At 50.0% G+C, this 21,924-nt stretch overlaps 1 protein-coding gene across 2 annotated transcripts in view; it reads left to right on the forward strand.

Moving 5' to 3' along the window:
• BCR (BCR activator of RhoGEF and GTPase) overlaps nucleotides 1-21,924 on the forward strand; it is a 148,554-nt gene that overhangs the window by 121,121 nt on the left and 5,509 nt on the right. For both annotated transcript variants that reach the window (XM_060193330.1, XM_060193331.1), the window contains exons 11-18: nucleotides 393-512; nucleotides 1,265-1,340; nucleotides 2,020-2,124; nucleotides 7,293-7,367; nucleotides 9,857-9,954; nucleotides 11,605-11,736; nucleotides 19,291-19,350; nucleotides 20,810-20,919. In XM_060193330.1, coding sequence (XP_060049313.1) covers nucleotides 393-512; nucleotides 1,265-1,340; nucleotides 2,020-2,124; nucleotides 7,293-7,367; nucleotides 9,857-9,954; nucleotides 11,605-11,736; nucleotides 19,291-19,350; nucleotides 20,810-20,919 — 776 coding nt within the window. The remainder of the gene's footprint in view (nucleotides 1-392; nucleotides 513-1,264; nucleotides 1,341-2,019; nucleotides 2,125-7,292; nucleotides 7,368-9,856; nucleotides 9,955-11,604; nucleotides 11,737-19,290; nucleotides 19,351-20,809; nucleotides 20,920-21,924) is intronic.

Below are 21,924 nucleotides of genomic sequence, written 5' to 3' on the forward strand. Positions count from 1 at the left end.
GCCTCCCTCGGGAACCACACAAACACTTTTAGGGGCCTGATGCTAAAATGTGGTTATTAACTCTGGAACTTGAGGGCTTTAGGGGTTATTATAACACCCTGGACATTGTCTAAGTTTGGGGAAACTGAGGAAAGGGAGGTTTGTAAAGGTCTCCTTTCTGCTCTCAAAGGACTTAATTCCTTCAAAAAAGGTTGCCTGAGCCCAGCCTCAGCCTGAGGAGCACCGTCTCTGTCTACGCAAGGCCAGCAAGCAGAGGCTGGCCAGCAGAGGCCCCGTTTCCTGCTCAGTGCCAGATGGGGACCCTCCCCTCCAAGGGCTAGTGGGGTCAGGCCGAGCAGCACAGGTAACTGACCCCCGGGAGGAAAGTGTGACTGTGTGGCCTCTCCCTGCAGAAAGCAAACAAGGGCAGCAAGGCCATCGAGAGGCTGAGGAAGAAACTCTCGGAACAGGAGTCGCTGCTCCTGCTCATGTCTCCTAGCATGGCCTTCAGGGTGCATAGCCGCAACGGCAAGGTGAGTGTCCAGCGGGGCTCCCCCCCTCACTGCACCGGCCTCCTCTCTCCCAGCCCCCAGCTCCCATCTGTCAGCTCTGTAGCTAAAACCTATTCCCAAGGCTGCTGTGACCCTAACTCCCATGTGGCCTTTGCAGTGACAGCTCTCTTCTTTTGGAAAGCAGCCCTGAACCAAGAGAGGCTGGTCCATTGAGGCCCTCCTGTCCCTGACTGGAACTATGGGCCATGGGTCCTCACTTTGAGCTCAGCCCCCACAATTGAGGTGGCAGGGCCCCCAGGGAGTCTAAATTGGGCAGTTGTCTCTCAGGTTTCTGCAGAAACCTCAGTACTTATTGCTGTCTGGGGACCTTGTGGCTCCCCTGTCCTCAGTCTGGCTCTTCACACCAGCTGTAGCGCAAACAGTTCTCTCCCTGGGTGTCATGCACCTGTTAGTGTGTAGCTGGGAGGGACTGCCATGGGCTGGGCTCTGAGGGAGCCTCGTCTAGAATCACAGCTCAGGCACTAGGTTGAGTGCAGGGGATTTGGATGACACCAGCCTTTATCCTTTGGATCCCACCTGGGAGCCTGCTCTGGATTCCTGTGCGTCCTGGGTGCTGGAAGCGGGTCTGCACAGGAGCTGTCCCCAAAGTCCAGCGGGCAGGAAGGGTGGAATGCCAAGGCCTTGAGCCAGGACTCTGCATGCAGAATAAGGGGGCATTTCCAGGACTGGAGCAGACGGAGATAATAGGGGCGTGTGCTCCTTCTCACCCCCAGAGCTACACATTCCTCATCTCGTCTGACTACGAGCGCATCGAGTGGAGGGAGAACATCCGGGAACAGCAGAAGAAGTGTGAGTGCCTTCCGCAGGGAGAACTTCACAGATCCTGTGGTTTCACACTTCTCTTTTTAAAGAGATTTATTTTTATTTTGTTGAATTCACATGAGTTCGTTTCATATGAGAGAGGGAGAGAGGCAGGCCAGAGTACCACTCCAGAACACCCAGGATGGAGCCAGGAGCCTGGGCCTACGAGCCCTGGCCTCTACCCGTTGAGCTGTCTCCCTATTCACTCATTTTTCTTCTGTGGTGTCAGAGAGTGAGCTTAGGGTCATGTGTGTTACCCCAAAGCCCCCTACCCAACCTTTTTTTTTTTCTATTTTATTTAAGAATGAGATCTACAGGACTGGGGAAACAGCATAATGGTTCTGCAAGAAGACTTTCATACCTGAGGCTCTGAAGTCCCAGGTTCAATCCACAGAACCACCATAAGCCGGAGCTGAGCAATACTCTGATCCATCTTTCTCTCTGTACCTCTCTTTCAGTAAAATAAATACATATTTAAAAAAAAAAAAAGAATGAGAGCTATAAAAGAAAAGAGAGAGAGAGAGAGAAACCGAGAGAGGGAAGTGTGGAGGCGGGAGAGAGCAAAGCGTCACTCCATCATCCATGGAGCTCTCCTTGTTGAATGTCCTGGGACATCGGAGCCACCATGAGACTGGCTGGTCAGTGCACCTGTATTCCACTCTTTCAGGTTTTAAAAGCTTCTCTCTGACGTCTGTGGAGCTGCAGATGTTGACCAACTCCTGCGTCAAACTTCAGACCGTGCACAGCATTCCACTGACCATCAACAAAGAAGGTAAGTATCTCCTTGAGAGATGCTGGCCTTTCCTTTTTTAAATAGTTGTATTTGGTTTTGATGTAACAGTGGTTTACAGTCCTTTAGTGTTTTAGAAGTGTCACTTTTGACAGTGCACAAGGACCCAGGTTCAAGCCCTGGTCCCCCTCTGTAGGGAGGAAACCTCATGAGTGGTGAAGTAGGACTGCAGGTGTCTGTCTTTCTGCCTCTTTCTCCTCCTCCCCTCTCAATGTCTCTCTGTCTCTATCCAATAATAAATAAATAAAATAAAAATAATTTTAAAAAAAGAAGTGTCATTTTTCACCTCAGAATGTGTTCTCTTCTCTAAAAGTAACAATATCCATTCACCAAAGTTCATTGTAACCTGCTCCCCCCCATACGTGCATGCACACACACGCATGCGCACACACACACACAGCCTTCCACCTCCACCCTATAACCCTCTGTTAATTTCAGTTCTACTGTTGAGTCCATGTTCTTTGAGCTTTGCCTGTTTTCCTAGCTTTATTGGTTTCACCCTGTGAGTGACGTCCTTCTGTCTTCTCATTTCGTGTGAGTCCTTTAGAATCTTGTGTAGTTCATGTTTAGTGGTGATGCTTCAACTTCAGCCATTGCTTCTCTGAAAGTCACTTCATGTCTTCTTCAAACTTGATGAATAACCTAGCAGGATAAAGTATCCTCGGGTAGAGGCCTTTTCCTTCAAGACTTAGAACACACTCTACCAGCCCTTTCTAGCCTTTAGAGTTTGTGTTGAGAAGTCAGCTGCTAGTCTTAGTAGCATTTTCTTTATAGGTAAGTCACTGCTTTTCTCTATCAGCCTTCAAAATGATCTTGGTCTTTGTTCTTTGCCATTTTAACTATTAATGTGCTTTGGTGAACTTAAGTTAGGGTATGTTTTTCTTGGAGTCCTTCAAGCTTCCTGAATCTAGGGGTTCATCCTCTTCTCTAATTCTTTTTTTTTAAGGTTTTTTTTTTTTTTTGGTTATCTTTATTTGATAGAGACAGTCAGACATCGAGAAGGAAGGGGGAAATAAAGAAAAGAGGGAGAAAGAAAGAGACCTGTAGCCCTGCTTCATCACTCGCATAGCTTTCCCCCTGTAGGTGGGGACCGGAGGCTTGAACCTGGTTGATGTGTACACTCAACCAGGTGCACCACCACCTGGCCCCTCTAATTCTTTTTCTTATACCCCCTGTCACATGAATGTTGCTTCTCTTGATACTGTCCCATGATTCTTTTATGTTATCTTCATTTATTTGGTGGGTTTTTTTTTTTTTTTCGTGTCTTTCTTGAGTGACTTATTCTACTTGCTCTCTGCCTTGACCTTTGGTGGTTTGTGTCTACTTGGAAGTATTTTTCTCTGCTGTGTTTTTAAGCTTGTTACTTTACTCTTTATTCCTCTGAGTGTTATTATGAATTTATCTGTAAATTTGCTCATTATTTCTCTGAGTTTGTTGTGGTACTCCATGTTTCTTTTTTTCTTTTTAATTAAAAAATTTTGGTTTTGTTTGTATTGAGTGGGAATGGGACTGAGAGAGATTGTTTCACTAACTTAGGAAGCTTTCCTCCTACAGGTGGGGGTTGAGATCTTGAACCTGGGTCCTTGTGCACTGTAATGTATGCACTCAATCAGGTGTGTCACCATCTGGCCCCCAGTGGCCCTGAATATTTCTTACCAATTTGGTATATAACCCTAGGACCATAGCTTCATCCGCTAATTTTGGGGTTTTCTTTGAGCTATTGTCTTGGCCCAGCATTGCAGGTAAATTAAATTGTCTTCCCATTATGTTTGCTTCTCAGCAAAGGTGACTGAGGTATAGTGAGTGGCAGAACCCTAACTGGAACCAGATGGCAGTCACTGAGGCAGGGGACCTAACTGGAACCACCAAGCTGTACCAGGCAGAGGCTGAACCAAGTGTGAACTGAGCAACTGGGCTGAGCCTGGGAGGGAAGCAGGGCCCTTCCTGGAAGCTGGGAGGGTCTTGGGGCAGGCAGGGCACAGGCCAGGCATGGTGTAAAGTGAGCTACCACCCCTTTTTGTTAGTAGCAGTGACCTTGGGGCTTGTAGAGCTCAACATTGCAGCAATGTGTGTACTGCTTAGAGCCTGATGGCCTCACCAGGAGCGGACAGGATGGATTGGGGGTGGTTCTTTCCCTTGGAGACCACCTCTGGATGGTGGAAAGATGGAAGACTTCCATCCATTGGCTACAAGACATGTCTCACCCCACTCTCTTGGGATCTCAGCTCAATGCCACGGCTTTGGTTGTGCTGTCTTCATTCTCCTGCACACTTGGAAATACATGCTTATCCATGTATACACACCCTCATACATGTTGTTTTCGACGGGTTAGGTTGTTTTCGCCGGGCTGGCTTCACGGGCAGGTAACAGACGACCAGGGACTCATGGTTGAGCTGTAGACAGTATCTCTTTATTCATGCAGGACGCAGCACAATCTTAAGACGAGCTAAGCTAAACTCAAGGTACTGTAAAACTCACCATGCTGTCTTTATATATACTTGCCAAGTAGGGTGGAAACAGGATGTGACATAGAGAGGGTGGAGAGAAAAGTGACTGGTGACAATCAGAGTGTGACAAGGAGAGGATCAGGGTGTGACAAGGAGAGGGGGTGGAGCAAAAACATATCATGAAACAGTGGGGATTGAACCAATGCCCTGGAGGGAGGTGCTTGTTAACAACGGTTATGTAAATAGAATGAATTGGTTATGTAAATAGAATAGTGTTAAGCAGGGGGGATTTAAACCAAATGAAACAGAAGGGGTCTCATGCATACCAACAATTCCCCCTTTCTTTTTAACTAATGGCCATTGTGGGGTGAACAGAAACGTATATCATACAGGCGTTTTCAAAAGAGCTGGCATAAGACATGGAAAACAAAATAGGCAAGCAGCAATAACCAGTGTGATGCCAAGGGGAGCTTTTCTTGCCTCAAAGGGCAAGGCCTAGCAGGCGAAAGGGCATTTCTTGCCTCTGGGAACGCTTCATGCCTCTGGGGGCATCACTTGCCTCAAAGGGCGTTTCCTGCCTCTTTCGGCATCTCTTGCCTCTTGGGGCGCTTCATGCCTCTGTGGGCATAACCTAATAAGGAGGGGGAGTTTTCTGCCTCTGGGGCAGAGCCTGCAGGTGAGGGAACATGGTCTATAAAGTCTCAAGGCAATTGGCTGAAGTTAGTCTTTGAGAAACACAGCAGTGTGTACCAGTAAGTCCGATGGAGGTGTCAGTCCAAAGTAGCTGACCACAGAAGAAAATGCCAGAGGATGAAACGCTGCACGTCTGTCTCGATGGGGAATGTCGGCCACCAGAATTCTGCTTTTCTGTAGAGAGTGAGCTTTGGAGTCTGTGAATCTGTTTCTTCAGGTCGTGCCAGGTCTCATCATTGGTTTCTGGGGGTGTGTTGTAGTTATTCCATCTTGTGGGCGATGTCAGAGAACAGAGGTCCAAATGGATTTCCAGAAATTTTCATTTGAGTAGATGCTTTTTCATATGAAGACTTGACAGCTGAAATTCACTTACTTGTCCAACAAAACTTATAGCAGATTAGAAGTTTACTATAATTGAAAACTCCATTAAAATTGGAAGTCCTTTCTAGTATGATTTTAAGGTTTGTTTAAACAGTTTAAACTCAATATAATGTGGAAAGGTAAACAGAAGAACCATGGTTAAAAGCCTCAGGCATGAGAATAATTAACATAATCATTGCACTATCTGCCCCACCCATAACTCATACAGTTTTCAGGATTAAACGTTTCAGATTCATGTCAAGATGTAAAAGAGAAATCAAAGGAGGGAAAAAACAATTTTTTGGATTGTTTCTGGATGTCTCTAGAAATCATGGCTGCATCCAGCATTTTTTTTAAGTCAATGTCAAACAAAAATTCAGTCATTCAAATCATTCTCTTATGAAACGCAACTTGAACCACATTATCAAAATCTCACTATGTAGGATTAAGAGTCCCCGGAGGGCGTCCTAGTCCAAAAAGTTCCTCGAAATTCCATTTAGGGTGCTTCTGACTGTTCCTGCTGGATTGCTTCAGGCATCTACTTTTTTTTAAAATTTTTTTTTAAATATTTATTTTATTTATTTATTCCCTTTTGTTGCCCTTGTTGTTTTATTGTTGTAGTTATCATTGTTGTTGTCGTTGTTGGATAGGACAGAGAGAAACGGAGAGAGGAGGGGAAGACAGAGAGGAGGAGAGAAAGATAGACACCTGCAGACCTGCTTCACCGCCTGTGAAGCAACTCCCCTGCAGGTGGGGAGCCGGGGTTCGAACCGGGATCCTTATGCCAGTCCTTGTGCTTTGCGCCACCTGCGCTTTAACCCACTGCGCTACAGCCCAACTCCCCAGGCATCTACTTTTAAAAGTGTCTTCCCATTGAAAGAATCCAATCAGGAGAGTAGAACTAACCACGTGTCTCCATACTTGGGAACTGCCAGGGTACTGGAGAATGCTCCTCAAATTAGAGTAGTCCTTCTCCATGGGAAACATGCGAGAAGAAGTCCAGAAAGTCCCAGGGGAAATCCCCATGCATATCCCAAGGTCTTCGATCACGGTCATAAAGAACCAAACTGTGGCCCAGAGCAAAATGTAGTCCTTTTCCTCAGGAAACATGAGAGAGGGAATCCAGAAAGTCCAAGGAGAAATCTCCGTGCATCTCCCAAGCTCTATGATCCCGGTCATAAGAAACCAAAGTTCCCGGTCAGGGAACCGAAGTGTGGCCCAGAGTAAAATGTTCCAGAGACAGAGAAACTGTCTCATAATGAAACAGTAGAGGCTTTGGCAAACCTCTTCATAAGTAGAAGAGAAGACCAGAGTGCATAGGTAGGCAAAGTCTTCACTTATCTGGGAGTTGCACAGGTCTGGTCCCACGTTGTAGCGCCACATACAGACACAGACAAATCATCTATGTCACATGCCACCCCAATCCCACTCCTGACCTGCCAGCCTTATACTTTATCTTAGTCACAAGTTTGCCTGGACCCTAAGATCTCCAGAACAGTAGTCACATTGGGTGTTGGGATGGCGGGGGGAGGGGGTGAGCATTGCTTTACCCAGTGCTGGGCAAATGGCAGCCATGCTATGCTCCCTTAAGAGTTGATTGTGATCCAGGGCTCATCAATGCAGACTCTCAGCGCTCCTCTCTCCTAACAGATGATGAATCTCCTGGCCTCTGTGGGTTCCTGCATGTCATTGTCCACTCCGCCAGCGGCTTTAAGCAGAGTTCAAGTAAGTGGCAGATTTGGAGAGGAAGATGGTGAGGCACTGAGGCAGATGTTCGTTCCTCCTGCAAGAAAGTACTAATGGGGCAGGATGCGGAGAACCAGGAATGTTGCCCGAATGACCAGTCATCAGTTGCCTTTGACCCTTGATGGTTGACAGCCAAGAATGTTGGTTGCAGGGACACTGGTCTTTCCTGTGCCTCTCAGGTCCTTTGAGCCAGTGTGCTGCCCCCTGCAGGCAGGTCTGAAAAGACACGGGCCACGGAATTGGAGATACTTGCAAACTATATGTGTAATAAAGGGTTTGTATCCAGGATGTATGGAGAACCCATATAATTCAATAGTAAGGATACTAATTACCCTGTACTGATACTCAGGAAGAAAACAAAAGATGTGTATAGCAGGTTACCAGAGAAATACCGATAGCACGTAAAAAGATCCACACCATCTAGGGACATGAAAGCTAAGCCATAGTTACATAAAAGTCATACCCACTAGGGAGGGTGAATGTCGACAGGTTCACTGTGAGAATTGGCAGGGATATAGAGAAGTCAAACCCTCAGACACCGCTGGTAGAGATATAAAATGGTTCCACCACCCTTGAAGACAGTCACGCAGTTCCTTAAATAGTTAAACATATTCCAGCTCTATGTCCCAGCCACCCCCATTCTGAGATATTTATTCTTGAGAGATGAAAACAGAGGTTCCCATACAGACTTGAACTGAAGTGAACGGATTATAGTTCATTCATGCCATAGGAATACCAGACTGTGATAAAAAGGGAGTGAACTGTGGTTAACGGGCCACAGGTGTGAACCTAGAAAAAAGATGTCAGGTGCAGACATCTACAGACTGTATGGGAATTCCTTGTGTAGGAAGTTTCTAGAAAAGGTAGCAAAGATGGAGATGGTGGTTGGTTTTCTGAGACTAGGAGGGGGAGGGCAGACTGACTGCAAATAAACTCGGTGGGACTTTTTACTGGGTGGTATTTGTTTATACAAGTGTTGGGGTGGGGAGCTTTGGCCCTCATGCTAACCGTGGATGAATTCTGTGCTGTTCTCCATTGTAGCACACATATACTCTCAGGCTGCCCTGTAAAGGCTGATGTGGGGGTGGGGAGTGGAGGGAGAAGGGGTCCCAACCCTCCTTTGCTTCCTCCTGGAGCCCCTTCCAGCAGTCACCATGATAATGTGAGGAATTGCTTCCCACTCTCTCGGCCAGTGGAGTGTCTTTATCACCTCTAGTTACTTAATGTGCTCCTTCATCCCAGCAGTTACTTCCTCCCGGGTTCCCACCACCAGGCTGAGCTCAGCCACCTCAGCTCCCCTGCACCCCATGACTCTCAAACCTGAGCTGCCTTCAGGGCTCCTCACCATCCTGCCACACCTTTACCTCAGCTCCGCCTGCTAAAGGGAGTTGAGTGAGGCCTACACAGGCCACGGGAGCCTTCAAGCTCCCCAGGTGGTGAAGGAACATTCACTTCAGCCCTGCCCGCACCTACAGGGTCCTATTCACATAGGGATTTCAGTCATGGTTTGTCTAGTTAACTCAGAGGTGCTGGTTCCCAGCTGCATCTGTGAGGTAAGATGGGGGACATTGCATGAGGGGCTGGTATTCCTGTTGGCCATGGGTTTGGAGTTTAATATATATTAAAAATCAAAGCCAATTATTATTTAATGTGCTGGGACTGAATTCAGGGTTTCACTACTATACAATACTACTGAATCATAGCCCTGGCTCAATGTTTATTTTATTTATTTATTTCTTTATTGGCCACTAGGGTTACCACTGGGGCCCTGTGCCTACATGACAAATCCAGCATTCCCAGTGGCCATTTTTCTCCCTTCCCTCCCCTGCCCTCCCCCTTTCCTTCCTCCCTTCCTTTCCCTCTCCCCCCTCTTTCTTTTTCTCTCTTTTTCTTTTTTAATAGAGACGGAAATTGAGAGGGGAAAGGGAGATACAGGGGGAGAGAGAGAGAGTGAAAGGGAGAGAGAAAGACCCGCAGCACTGCTTCATTACTCAAGTCCCCCTCACCCTGGCAAATGGGAACTGGGGATTTGAACCCAGATCCTTGTGCATGGTAATGTTTGTGCTCCACCCATTGTGCCACTGCTTGGCTTCTTCCTAGCCCAATTTAAAAAAAAAAAAAAAAAGACAAAGATAAAGAGGTACCAGAGCACTGCTCTACCATTGATGGGGCTCATACACTTTTGCCTTTTGTCCTTCCTCACTTGATAATCAAACCGAGGACCCCAGGCACAGAAAGCATGTGTTCACCTACTGAACCACCCGGGTGGCTTATATTTGAGCCTATTTTGTTAATAATATTTATTGTTGGTGATTTTATGTTGGTTTATAAAATTAGGATGTCGAGGGTATAGTTTCACATCCACATGTGTATATATGATTCACAACTTACCACCACTGACCTCGGCTTTACAGAAAAATGCAGATGTGTGGAAAAAATGTGCCTGCTCTCTGTGTTACCTCCTGCAGATCTGTACTGCACCCTGGAGGTGGATTCCTTTGGATATTTTGTGAATAAAGCCAAGACTCGCGTCTACAGGGACACAACAGAGCCAAACTGGAATGAGGTGAGGTGCTGCTTCCGGTCAGGTCTTGGCAGCTGACCATGGCCTCTCCTGAGGCTGGACAATGTCCATGGAGAGTCTGAGCCCCAGGGCTTCTCCCGAAGGCTTCCCCCACAGCCGACTCCCCTGGTATTCCCAGAATCTCCTGGAGGTGGAGTGACGTGTACAAGAGAGTTTATTTCTGATTTCCTGAGAGTTGGCCCCACACCCCATTATGGGGGTGGGGTGGGGGGAGACCTATTTTGCTGGAGAAGTAATTGGAAAAAGCACTTAAAAGGGCTTTTTGTCCTTCCTTTGTTATCGCTCAGTGTTTACTTGGTAGGTTTCCATAGCATTTTCCCTCAGAGGTTGGAATGAGCTGGCTGGCGCCAGACCCTTTGGTGTCCGAAAGTCTGGGGCTCTGCCTGGGGGCCTGCTAGACTGAATGCTCCTGCTGGCTTGACCCGGGGTGTTGTGTTGGTACTACTTGCTGCTCTGTTTCCCTCCACTTTAGAGAGCTGTGTCAGACACACTTCCCTTTCTGCCTCTACCCTTCAGGAGCGGGGAGATGGTTGCGGCGGACGGCTAATACTGGGAAGCCCAGATCCATTAGGGATGCCACTCCTCTGCTTCTAGAGCAGCACTAGCCCTGGGTGGAAGGAGGGGTGCCAAGGAAGAAACCAAGACCCACTAGGTGCCTGGTTCATCCAGGGAGTATGACTGGAGGGGAGGGCGGGTCAGAGCCAGCTTCTCTTACCTGCAGTCACACTCTTTAACTGTTAGACTTGCTGATGTAGAGCTCCGGACCTCCCTGCGGAAGGTCAGTGACTGCCAGGTGGGATCACACAGAGAAGGTTTTGTAGAGTGCAAGAGGCTAGGAGCCAGCAGAAAAGCAAGAAGGATTCTAGACATGATGCCAAGGGGTCCAGAGTGAGCCAGCAACAGAAGCTCGAGGGACCAGAGGGGCATGGAGGGTTCCAGAGCAACAGGTCACCTGTGACCGTATCTTACGTGTTCTGAGACACACATTACTCCCACTCCATTCAGGTTCAGAAATATCTGCCCATGCCCAGTCCTCTGCCATTTCCCCCACCAAAGAAAGACCCATGCTTCTAAAGGCCTTGGTGTGAAATGTCTCCTTTCCTACAGAAATCACAGGTGTGATGGAGGAGAAAGTGAACTGCCCCACACTGTACCCGAAACAACCAGAAAACTTCCCACAACAGTGCTGCCCTCAGGCCCTCTCTTCTTTTTCACCTCCCTGGGTCAAATTTTGTTTTTTCCTTTCAGTTAGACTTTGTTTGTTTATTTAAGGTCAACAACAACACTGAGCAGAAAGCATAGAGGTTTCTCATCTTCCTTTGTCAACCCCCACCCTGCCCCATACACACAACTCCCCCCACTGTCAGCTCAGCAGAGCAGAGCACGTGTTACTGTGAGCCCACACTGGGTATCATTATCCCCAGAGTCCCTAGACTAGCTGGCGATGTTCACCAGGAAGGTGCTTCTGAGGGTCTGTGTCCTGGCACAAAAGTGAGGTGGGTCTCATGGCGGGTTCCCGGGGTCTCCAAGAAGCTGTCTGTTGAGGAGCTGCCTCCACCTGCAGTGCTGACTGTCCCACATCCAGGCGTGTCTGATAATTGGGGACTTTCCCTCTTTTGGGGGGACCTACAGGAGTTTGAGATCGAGCTGGAAGGCTCCCAGACCTTGAGGATACTGTGCTATGAAAAGTGTTATAACAAAATGAAGATCCCCAAGGAGGACGGCGAGAACACGGACAGGATCATGGGGAAGGGCCAGATCCAGGTAAGACTACACACTCCAGCCCCTTGCAGGGTCCCTGTCTGACTCTGGTGGGGGGTGGCAGGGAGGGAGGAGGCAGCATGCCTGAGCTTGCAAAGAGAGGCCACCCAGCTCCCGACATAGCCGTCCCTGGATACCTGGGCCAGCACCTCCATGAGTCCTTCCTAGACTCTGTCCGTCTGCTTTACCTCATCTTGTCCTCAAAGAAATTTTAGTTCAACTTGATTTTCTAACTGGGCCTCAGTTCCTCAAGGTGAAACCATTATGTGGTATTCTACACTGATACAGGCAATTACCTTGGGGCCACCTGTTCCTGGAAAGGCCCTAGAGTCTCACAGTCTGCCCATGTGGTGTCCCCTTTCTGGGTTAGACCAGGGTTCGGGGGGGGGGGGCAGCTGGTTCAGCTGTTGTCTAAGGGCACAGGTTCCCCACTCCAGGAGTTGGTCTAGATACCCAGTGGTGAAACAAGAGTAAGTACCTACCTAAGATCAGCAAGGGGTTCCTCCAGGCCTCACAGAAAACTGTCCAGGCCTTGGGTCCCTCAGCAGGTCTATCCAGCCCCTGGAAGCCCACCAGTGTTCACATCTCTTGCTGCCCTACCCACCAGTCCTGTATATCCTGTTGGGAGAAAAGCCTGATACCCGCTTTCCTTCTGGGACCTCTTAACAGAGTGCAGCTAAGTGGGTTTCTCCCTGCCACACCCTGGAGGTGTAGTACCTGCTTCCCCTTCCCTTGGTACCCAAAGACCCTCAGGTGAGCCCTGCAGGGAAGTGGGCCCAGTGTTCCAGGCTCCTATAGAAGGACAAGTTTCCCAAGAAGTCCTGTCCTCCCTCCCGTAAGAACAGGAAGTAGAATTCCTTTTGTGGTAGAATTCTGAGCAGCTGGAATGATGGGGGAGCAGGGGTGACTCTTCTCTGAGTAATCCGCTGTCTTTGCTCATGATGGAGACCAGGAAGTCCTCACTTAGCAATGACTCCATTGTTTTCTCTAGCTAGACAGCTTCTCAGGAGATGCCCGCTGCCTGTTTTTCCACCTTGGCAAATCATTAAGGGAACCAGGTGGTGGTGGACCTGGTTAAGCGCACACATTAAGTGCAAGGACCCATGCAAGTATCCCAGTTCGAGCCCCCAGCTCTCCACCTGCAGGGGACACTTCACAAATGGTGAAGCGGGTCTGCAGGTGTCTGTCTTTTACTCTCCCTCTCTACCTCCTCCTCCCCTCTGAATTTCTTTCTGTCCTATCCAATAAAATGGAAAAAAGTCGCCACCAGGAGCAGTGGATTCATAGTGATGGCCCTGAGCCTAAATGATAACCCTGGAGGCAAAAAGAAAGAGAGAAAGGGAGATGGAGGGAGAGGAAGTCATTAGGCATTTCAGTGACTCTGGCCTTTGGACTGCACATCCTACACCTGGGGCTGTGCCTTAAGACCTGCCTACCACTACCCTGAGTTAAAAGGCACCACCAGAATGGGGTGGGAGCTTGGCATACTGAGCCACACAGAGACACAGGGTGGGGAGGGGAGAGCTGATGGAATTATGCCACATACCTCTCCAGGGGGCAGGCCTTGCACCTAGCCAGCCCTTCCCTCCCCCCCCCCCACAAGGCCTAGGCAGGGATCTTCTAATGGGAGGGGAGACCAGCTGAGCACCAGAGTCCGCACAGGTCTGGGGAGCATGCTGGGGAGCCAGAATCCAGGGGACCTGTCAGCTGGAAATGGACTGTGAATGCCATTGGTAGCCTTTGAACACACACCACAGCTCCTGGGCTGATGTGCTGGACCTGAGTCCTTCTGTGGCTTTGATCTTAGGAGGGGGAAGTCCTCCTTATTCCTCATCAGCCTTACTTCCGGCTCCCCCCAAGAATGTGGGTCTTGGTAGAACAGGGCTTCTGGATAGAAGAAGCAGAAATGCAAGCCTGGGTGGACCTATTCTATTTCTAAGGTACTGAGTAGGGAACTGTGACCAGCAAGGACCCTCCTATAAGGGTCACCTTTTGTGAACTTAGGACAGGCCCCACCATGACAGACACATGCTCCCACTGCAAAGATGGGCCTTTGTGGGAATCTTGACATTGGTTCACCTGGTCGAGTGCACACCTTAACATATGTAAGGATTTGGCTTCAAGCCCCTGTTCCCTACCTGCAGATTGTAAGCTTCATGAAAGGTGGAACACTCCTGAAGATGTCTTCATTATTTTTTGTCTCCCCCCCCCCCTAACTTTCTGTCTCTGTTAAATAAAAAAGAAAGAAAAGCGACCACCAGGAATGTTGGACTTATCACATAAAGCACCCAGCCCCAGTGATAAACCTGGTGGCAAAATAAAAAGAAGAAGATGGGCTTTGCATTACGTGTTAAGTGTCCCTTGGTCTGCGTATGAGCAGGTTGTGTATTTCCATCTAGCTTCCAGTCAGCCACATGCATAGACTCCACTGGTGGACACCATGATGGTCGCCAGGCTGTGCTGGACTTCTTTGAGAACTAGTGTTGCCACACCCACTGGGTGAGAGTCACAGCTCCACACTTTGAGCCTTCACCTCATGGGCTGCTCCAGTCCCTTTGCTCCCCTTCCCTTCTCTGCATTTGCATCTGCCCACGGCTTGAGTGCCCCTCACATGCTCAGACTCGGAGCTGCTTCTTGCTGAGCTCCTGTGCTGAGCCTGTCCAGGGACACTGAAGGCTAGGTACCCAGCTCCTTCTCTCACCCATCACTTAAGCTTATAAAGAAAGACTTGGAGTCCACCCATCCTCGACTCAATTCATCTGGATCCTCCCCCAGGATGAAAGAGTTTGAACCAGGGATTCTGATCGCTGTTGCTGGATACCCAAGGTTCTCAGTGGAAAAGAGAAAGGAACCAGTACTCAGCTTCCTCTTTCATTGCATCCAAGCCTGTTAGGAGAACTTCTGCCGCAATATCTTTGGGTATAAAGAATATTTTTCCTCATACAGGGTTCAGCCTGTGCTCCCAAATTGTCTTAAGGGTGCCAGCTGGACCTTCTGCCTGTCCTGGAGAACAGAGCAGTCGGGTTGTACATGTGCGGAGTGGGGGTGACTATAAGGAGTGTCTCCCCAAGTTGTCTGACTCTTCTCTCTTGCACTGTCTGATCCCAACCGGCTGTGCTGTGTGGCCCCTATTCCTCCATCTGTTGTGTTCCCAGCGTGCTCCTCACAAGAGCCGCCCCCCCCCCCCTGCAGAGTTCAGCAGAGAGTGGGCTCTTAGAAAATTATTCATGACACTTGTTGAGAGGGCAGGCAGACTTTATCCTAAGTATAGACTCCGCCCGCCATCAGTATCCGGTTTGAAAGTATCTGCATCACTGCGAGGCGGTTTCCTCACTCTCATCAGCAGTAGCTCCATGTGTGCTTAGGGGCTGAATATTTTTTGAGTGTCATCCTTCATCCCTTTTATGACTTAGTCATACTCCAGACACCCTCTTTCACATCCCATGTTTTGTTTGTTGCTCACCACTTAATGGGACTGGGTAGTTTCCAGCCCGAGTCTGCTGTGGTTACTGCTGCTGTGAACATGTGCACAAAAGCCTTCGGACAAATGTTTTTATTGTTCCTTCCTATGTGGGCACCTGGCTTACACAGTTGACAACCAAATTAAAGTTGGTGGGGAAGATCTGCTTTCCAGACTCACAGTCCTTTTGGTAACGCACGAGGGCTCCTGTTCTGACGCTTCCTAACACTTGCTTCTTTTTGATCATGGCCATTCTAGGGTTCCCCCCCCTTTTTTTAAGTGGTGCTGGTTGGGATCTGAGAAGGGCATAAAAAGTTCAAGATGTGGAGGACAGCGCTCAAGTGAACCAACTGTAGCAGAAAGACAGTAGCAGGAGACTCGGTCTCTCTCTCTCTCTCTCTCTCTCTCTCTCTCTCTCTGCTTGCCTCTTAGAAGACCCACTCCAGAGAGTAAGTTATGGTGCTGAGACATGGAGCTCTGTCAGGGGCACCAGGAAAACCTTGGAGGGCCATACTGAGCAGGGACAGTCGCTACAGAGGAAACCAGTGTATAAGAGGAGGGAGCAGATGTTCTTTTCAGACATTTGTTTCGTTGGACAGTTCAGTACCTTCTGCCCTCTCTTCTCCCATTGAGGCTGGGCAAGGAGATGGCCTGTGACTGTCCGGTCAGTGGCCCATTGGCTGTGCCCACTACAGAGCCAGGCCCCCCACAGTCACTTCAGGACAACATTTATTACGCCCTAGCACCTCCCTGGAATGGACACACACAAGGTGGTTTTCTGGACAGACCCTTCAGCAGCCACCCATTGGGCCCACTGCTCATAGTTGTTCCTCTGACAGTCACTCCAAATGCTGGGGGAGACAGAGGGACCCACACCGTCTCTGAGAACAATGGGTGCCCACCTGCCCACTCCCCACCCCCAAGCAACAGCACAACCTCGAGACCACCCCCCCAAAAGACACCCACAGTATTAGTTTCTTCCCCCTTCTGCCATTTACCAGTCTTCTTTCTTCGGTCACCTGTTTTTCCAAACCCAGGTCTCTCTCCTGTTTACTTCTCTGGTGCTTTAAATAGCCACCCTGGAGAGCATCCAGCCAGGAATGTTGTTAGGGACTGGGTGGAACCCTCCTCACAGTATTTTTCTTCATGCTGCTTCCGCTCTGCTGAGCACTCTGTGTTCTTTGGAGCCCAGCCATCCCGGGGATGACCTTTTCCACTGGACAGCCATCCTGGGGCCTCCCAGAGGGCAGGCAGCCATAGGAGCTCCTGCCTTGAAGTACAGTGACCCAACCTGTGCTCTGGAGGCTAGCATTGCTGCAGCCTCTTGGGCCAGGTGGCAACAATGGACTGAGCCCCTTGCTGCTTGGCCAGCTGTGCTGAGGGGTGTGGGGGGGGGGACAGGGCCTGAGGGTATGCATTACTTTGAGTTTGCCCAGAGAACCAGTGCATGTCTTTTCTGGGGTCACTGATGTCTTTTAGTGTATGGGTGAAAGAAGGGATCTGCAGAGCCTGTCCAGACTCAAGGTGACCTGGTCAGGCCTATACATTTGTTACTCAGTGTCTCCAAATGTGGAGACAGGAAACCAGCCACTTGAGAGGGAAGTTTGTTTTTTTCTGGGTTTTAGAGAAAACCCTGTTATGTTGGAATTCCCGTAACCAATAGGCTGCTGGTGGGGGTGGAGGCAGGGGTGGTGGGGGTGACTTTCCCACACACAGACAAAAAAAGTGGAACCCAGAAGCCATAGGAAGCTTTGACCTTGGCAAGATGCACTTGTGGGGGCGTGACTTCCTGCAAAGCCCGGTCAAAAGGCAGGGAGCTCTCAGTGCTCCTGTCCATCTTCGCTCCAGCCCCTCCGTGTGCCTGTCTACTCTTGTTCCAGTCCCTCGGTGCTCCCCTCCATCCCTAATTCTGTCCGTCGTCACTCCTGCCCAGCTGTCTTTCTGTCCAGCCGCACCACCCTCTTGGAGCAGCAGGGCTGAGGATGCAAGAGCTGTTGCCTGCCCCGGGCAGCTTGCAGGGCCTCCTTCGGTACTTCTACCCCGGCCGGGCGGGCCGGAGCCGGGTGGCCTCTGCTCAGAAGCGCCTGTGTACTCACGGCACTGCCCTGTGGACCCATATCCGAAACCTCGTGTGCAAGGGCAAGGTGGGCAGTGGGTGTGTTGTGGTCTCTTTGGGTGGGCTCCTGGGGCAGGGTCCTGAACTTGAGCTTCCTGGTCAGTGCCTTTCTCTGTCTTTTGTGCTCTGTGTTCGCTAGCTCTTGGCTCTCAAGTGGGGTAGGAAGCTGTGATTAATTAGCCTTTTTTGTAGGGCCAAGGAGGGATATCTCCTGCCCATGATGCTTTTTGTTGGTGGTGGTGATGGTGGTGTTTTGTTTATTTTGTTCTCGTTTTCTTCTTTTTTAATGTTGGATGGAGGCAGAGAGAAATTGAGAGGAAAGGAGGAAGAAACCTACAGCACTGCTTCGCCTCTCACAAAGCTTCTCCTCCCGCCCCCTGTAGGTGGGGACCAGGAAATTGAACTCTGGATCCCTACACACTATAATGTGTGTTCAACCAAGTGCACCACCACCCAGCCCAAAACTCTCCCAGTCTTTGGGAGTGGAAGGGACAGGGATGGCACACTGCCCCTTTCTTTCCTGGGAAGTTGGGGCAATAGACCACAGTGGACTGCCTTCATCCTGGTCTGGTCGGGAGGATGGAGGGGCCCTCTGGCATCTCCCTGGGGGAGGCGGTTCTTCAGGATTCACTGGAGTGGGGAAGTGCCTGGGAGGTTTCCTTCCCTGCTCATAGGCTCTGTCCCTTGCCATGAGGCCCTTATGGTTTGAGAATATGACTCCTAAGAACTTTGTGGGACAAGTGCAGAATAGGAACCTGTAACCACACAACCCCAGAACAGAGACTCTACAGACTACTGCTTTTCTGTGTCTTATGTCTCCTGGGGAGTGGAGTCTGGTAGGGGAGCTGAAGCAGTCTCACTCCAGCTGTGCTAGTATGAGCGGCCATGTTGAGCAGGTATAGTGGGGTAGGCCTGGGTCCACACACCTAAGGCAGAGGCAGAGGCAGCTGGGCCTGGTTTTCTAGTCTCCTCACCTACATAAGATTCAGGTGATTACTTCTGTTTTGTTCCTTTGAAGGGTAAGTCTGGGGTGCTTTTTCCTGTGTACTCCTCTAGATCTGGCTTCATGCGAGGTAGTGTGTGTGTGTGTGTGTGTGTGTGTGTATAGACATTTGTGTGCAGGAATCGTGAGGTATGTGATGAGTTGTGCCAGGTTATATGGTGTCACGGCAGCTCCCACTCTGAGCTTCTCATCTGCCTCAAAGCTTGGGAGACACTCTTCTAGCAAGGTCTTTCTCCCCTGGAGACTTGTTTTTTCTGCCCAGCACTCGAGTATGGAGTATGTGTTCCCCAGAGGGGTGGAAGAGTGGGGTCTCACAGTGGCAGACAACGTGGTCTGACTGCAGAGGACCAGGTATCTTTATGGCAGGACAGGCTGTAAAGTGTCAGACACCATGAGCCACCTTTCTGGGGGAAGGAGGGGAAGAGGTAGTGGGCTTCCTCCAGCCCCTCTCACTAACTTTGGCTTAAGGTTGGGTTTCCTTCAGGGCCTAGCCCAATACCTCAGGGAGGGTTTGTGCTGGAGGCCAAACCCCGGTGCACAGTAAGGACAAAACAGTGTTGCCTCTGTTGGATAGCATGCTCGCAGATGTGGCTGTTGGCACTGGGCTTCCACAGTGTCATCTCAGCCATTTACCTGCTGGCCTGCATGAAGCACCTTCCATTGGCTGGTGGCAGGAAGCAGGGGAACTCCCAGTCCCTGGGTGGCCAGGATGGACTTAGCTCCCTTTCAGGAAGGGACAGAGAGAAGAGCTGGAGGCAGGACACTGGCGTGAGCCAGAGGACCAGACAGCAAAGGCCTGAGTGCAGGAGGATCTGAGTTCCCAGGGGCTGATAGAGACTCCCCCTCTTCTCCCTGGGCTACTCCTGGTTCTGGATAGAACTTGGCTGTGGAGAGGTAGCAGGCTTGGGCTGGGCCTATTTGGATGGGGCCTCTGGATAGACCCCAGAGCCTCTGCTGATCATGACTCCTTACTTTCAGCTGGACCCCCAGACCCTGCAGGACAGAGACTGGCAGCGAACTGTCATCGCCATGAACGGGGTATGTACCCACAAAACATTACTGACTTGAGATCCTTTCCAGAAGACTAAAGTGGCCTCAGTGCCTTCAGCCGGAGAGAGGCTAAGCCGGGACTAGTGTTCATTGGGGGTGTGACTAGAGGAAGGAACGGGGCCTTGCATAGCAGAATGGCTGTGAGCAGGAAGGTATACATTTTTGACATTACAGCCATGAACCAAGTACCGAGGGTCCTTCCACACATGCTCCAGTGGTAGCACTGGGACAGGCAGGATCATGGCCTTAGGGTCTGCCCATACAAACTGAGAGGCCTGATTAATCTTTGGTGCCCTGGAAGGGTTTAGAAATAATTAAAGGGCACAGTAGGTTATGACCATTACTTTTCATGCTTGAGGCTGTCAGATCCCAGGTCTAATCGCTGCTTCCACTATAGAGCAGAACTTAGCAGTACTTGTTCAAAAACAAAAACAAATCTTCTAAGATACCGGGAAGTAGCTCACCTACAGAGCATGCATCATACTATATGCAAGGACCCAGGTTTAAGCCCTGGACACCACAGAGGAGCACTTGCATGGGAGCTGCAGAGCAGTGGAGCAGTGCTATGGTGTCTCCCCTGTCCCACCCCACCCCCCACTTTCACCCTCTGTTTTTTTAAAAAAAAAATTCTGCCAGGGACAGTGGAATCATGTACGCATAGAAACCCAGGGATAACTGGTGTCAAAAGGGGGGAAGAAATAATTTTAAAATATACATACCAACAGTTTGAGCATATGTGCTTACATATAAACATTTGATGGATCATGTGTAGCCTTCTGGTTGTATTAATTTGTATCCTTTTTCTCATAAATAAGAAAGAGAGGGGCTGGGTCATGGTGCAGCTGGTAGAGCGCACATGCTACCTTGCTCAGTCTTGGTTCAAGGACCTGGTCCCCACCTCCATCGGGGAAGCTTCACAAGTGGTGAAGTAGGGCTGCAGGTCGGTCTCTCTCTCTCCCTCTCCCTCTCCCTCTCCCTCTCCCTCTCCATCTCCCTCTCCCTCTCCCTCTCTCCTTCTCTCCCTCTTTACCCTGTCTGTGTTGCCTTTAGCCCTCTCAATTTCTCTGTCCTGTCAAAAGGGAGGGTGGGAGAAATAAATAAATAAAGGCACTGAGATTGAAGTACAGATACCAAGCTCCACTGATAACCTTTGTGGCAATAGAGGAAAAAAAAAAAAAAAAGGAAAGGGAAGGAGGGGAAGAGAGAGAAACCCTGGGGGTAAGAGGCATGAGAAGATTCTGCAGAAGCTGCTCTGTAAATACTCTTGATCATTCCTGGCTCTTTCTGAGATGCCAGGAGCCTGTTTGCACTCAGACCGTGGCCCCTTGCTGGGGGGTGGGAGTAGGGGTGAGGGTGGAAGAGAGCTATGTCGGGACACTGAGCCTTTGGTAACTCAGGCTATGAAGGCCTGAAGATGAGAGGCAGTACCACTTCTCTCCCCTTGCAGATTGAAGTGAAACTCTCAGTCAAGTTCACCAGCAGAGAATTCAGCCTGAAGAGGATGCCTTCCCGAAAACAGACGGGTGTCTTCGGGGTCAAGATTGCGGTGGTCACCAAGTGAGTAGCAAGCCCCTGGACACTTGTATCTCTTGTTCCTGGCACCCCCCTCTACATTGCTTCTGGAGGAGAGGATGGATAGGGGGGTCTCCCCTGTAGTACCGGATGCCCCCCAGGCCTGTAGGACTCTGTGTGCTCAGCTGCCTCCTGTGTTGCCTGCAGAACTTGTCCCCCATCAGCAGCTCAGCCACGTCCTCGCTGCTTCCTGTGTGGTAGGCAGTCTCCACATGACTCCTGGGGCCACACAAGGGCAGGACTTTTGTCCCTCCCTTAGAATTTGTCACAGGCAGGCTTCCTAAGGAATGATGATAACTCTGTCCCTCTGGCAGGGACCAGCTGCTTGGAGAAGCCAGCATGTCAGTTGGGGGGCAGTTCCCGGGCCCTGGAGCCACTTCCTCCTCATCCGCTGGCTTCCCAAGCATGAGATCTGGCTCTGGGCCCCTGACCTAGCTGGTCATAGGGGCCAGGCCTTCCCCACCAACTAATTGTATAAACGTCACAACCCACCCCAGCCACCCCCCGCAGTGCCTCCGGAAGACCGTGTGTGAGCCCAGTTTCTTGCCAGATAAGCGCCACTAATTGGGGTGGTTGAGAAAAGAGCTTTGCTGGGCTCCTCCGAGCAGAACCATCTTTTGTTTGTGAAGCATCCTTAGTTCAGAGTCTGTGTGGAGTGTGGAATTGGAAAAGGATTTAGAATGTGAGTGCTGAAGTGATGTAACTCAGTGAAGTTGTTCATTGGGCAGAGCTTATAGAGCCCCGGTGGGCTGGGGAATTTGCCTCCAGTCCAGCAAGTGGCTCTGATAGCCCAAGACTGGGATCTTAACTGGACTCCCTAGGGCCACACGCATTCAGCAGAGCTTTCTGATCTTCCCTCAACAAGTCTGCCTGCAAAACCTCTCAACATACTAACAGCGGGGGCTGGAGAGCAGCTCACTGGGTGGTGTGTGTACCTTGCTGTTTTGGTGGCTCATGTCTAGCCTCACTGTGAGGGCAAGCTCTATTGCT

Source organism: Erinaceus europaeus, chromosome 6, assembly GCF_950295315.1.
Source record: "Erinaceus europaeus chromosome 6, mEriEur2.1, whole genome shotgun sequence".
Lineage (NCBI taxonomy): Eukaryota > Metazoa > Chordata > Mammalia > Eulipotyphla > Erinaceidae > Erinaceus > Erinaceus europaeus.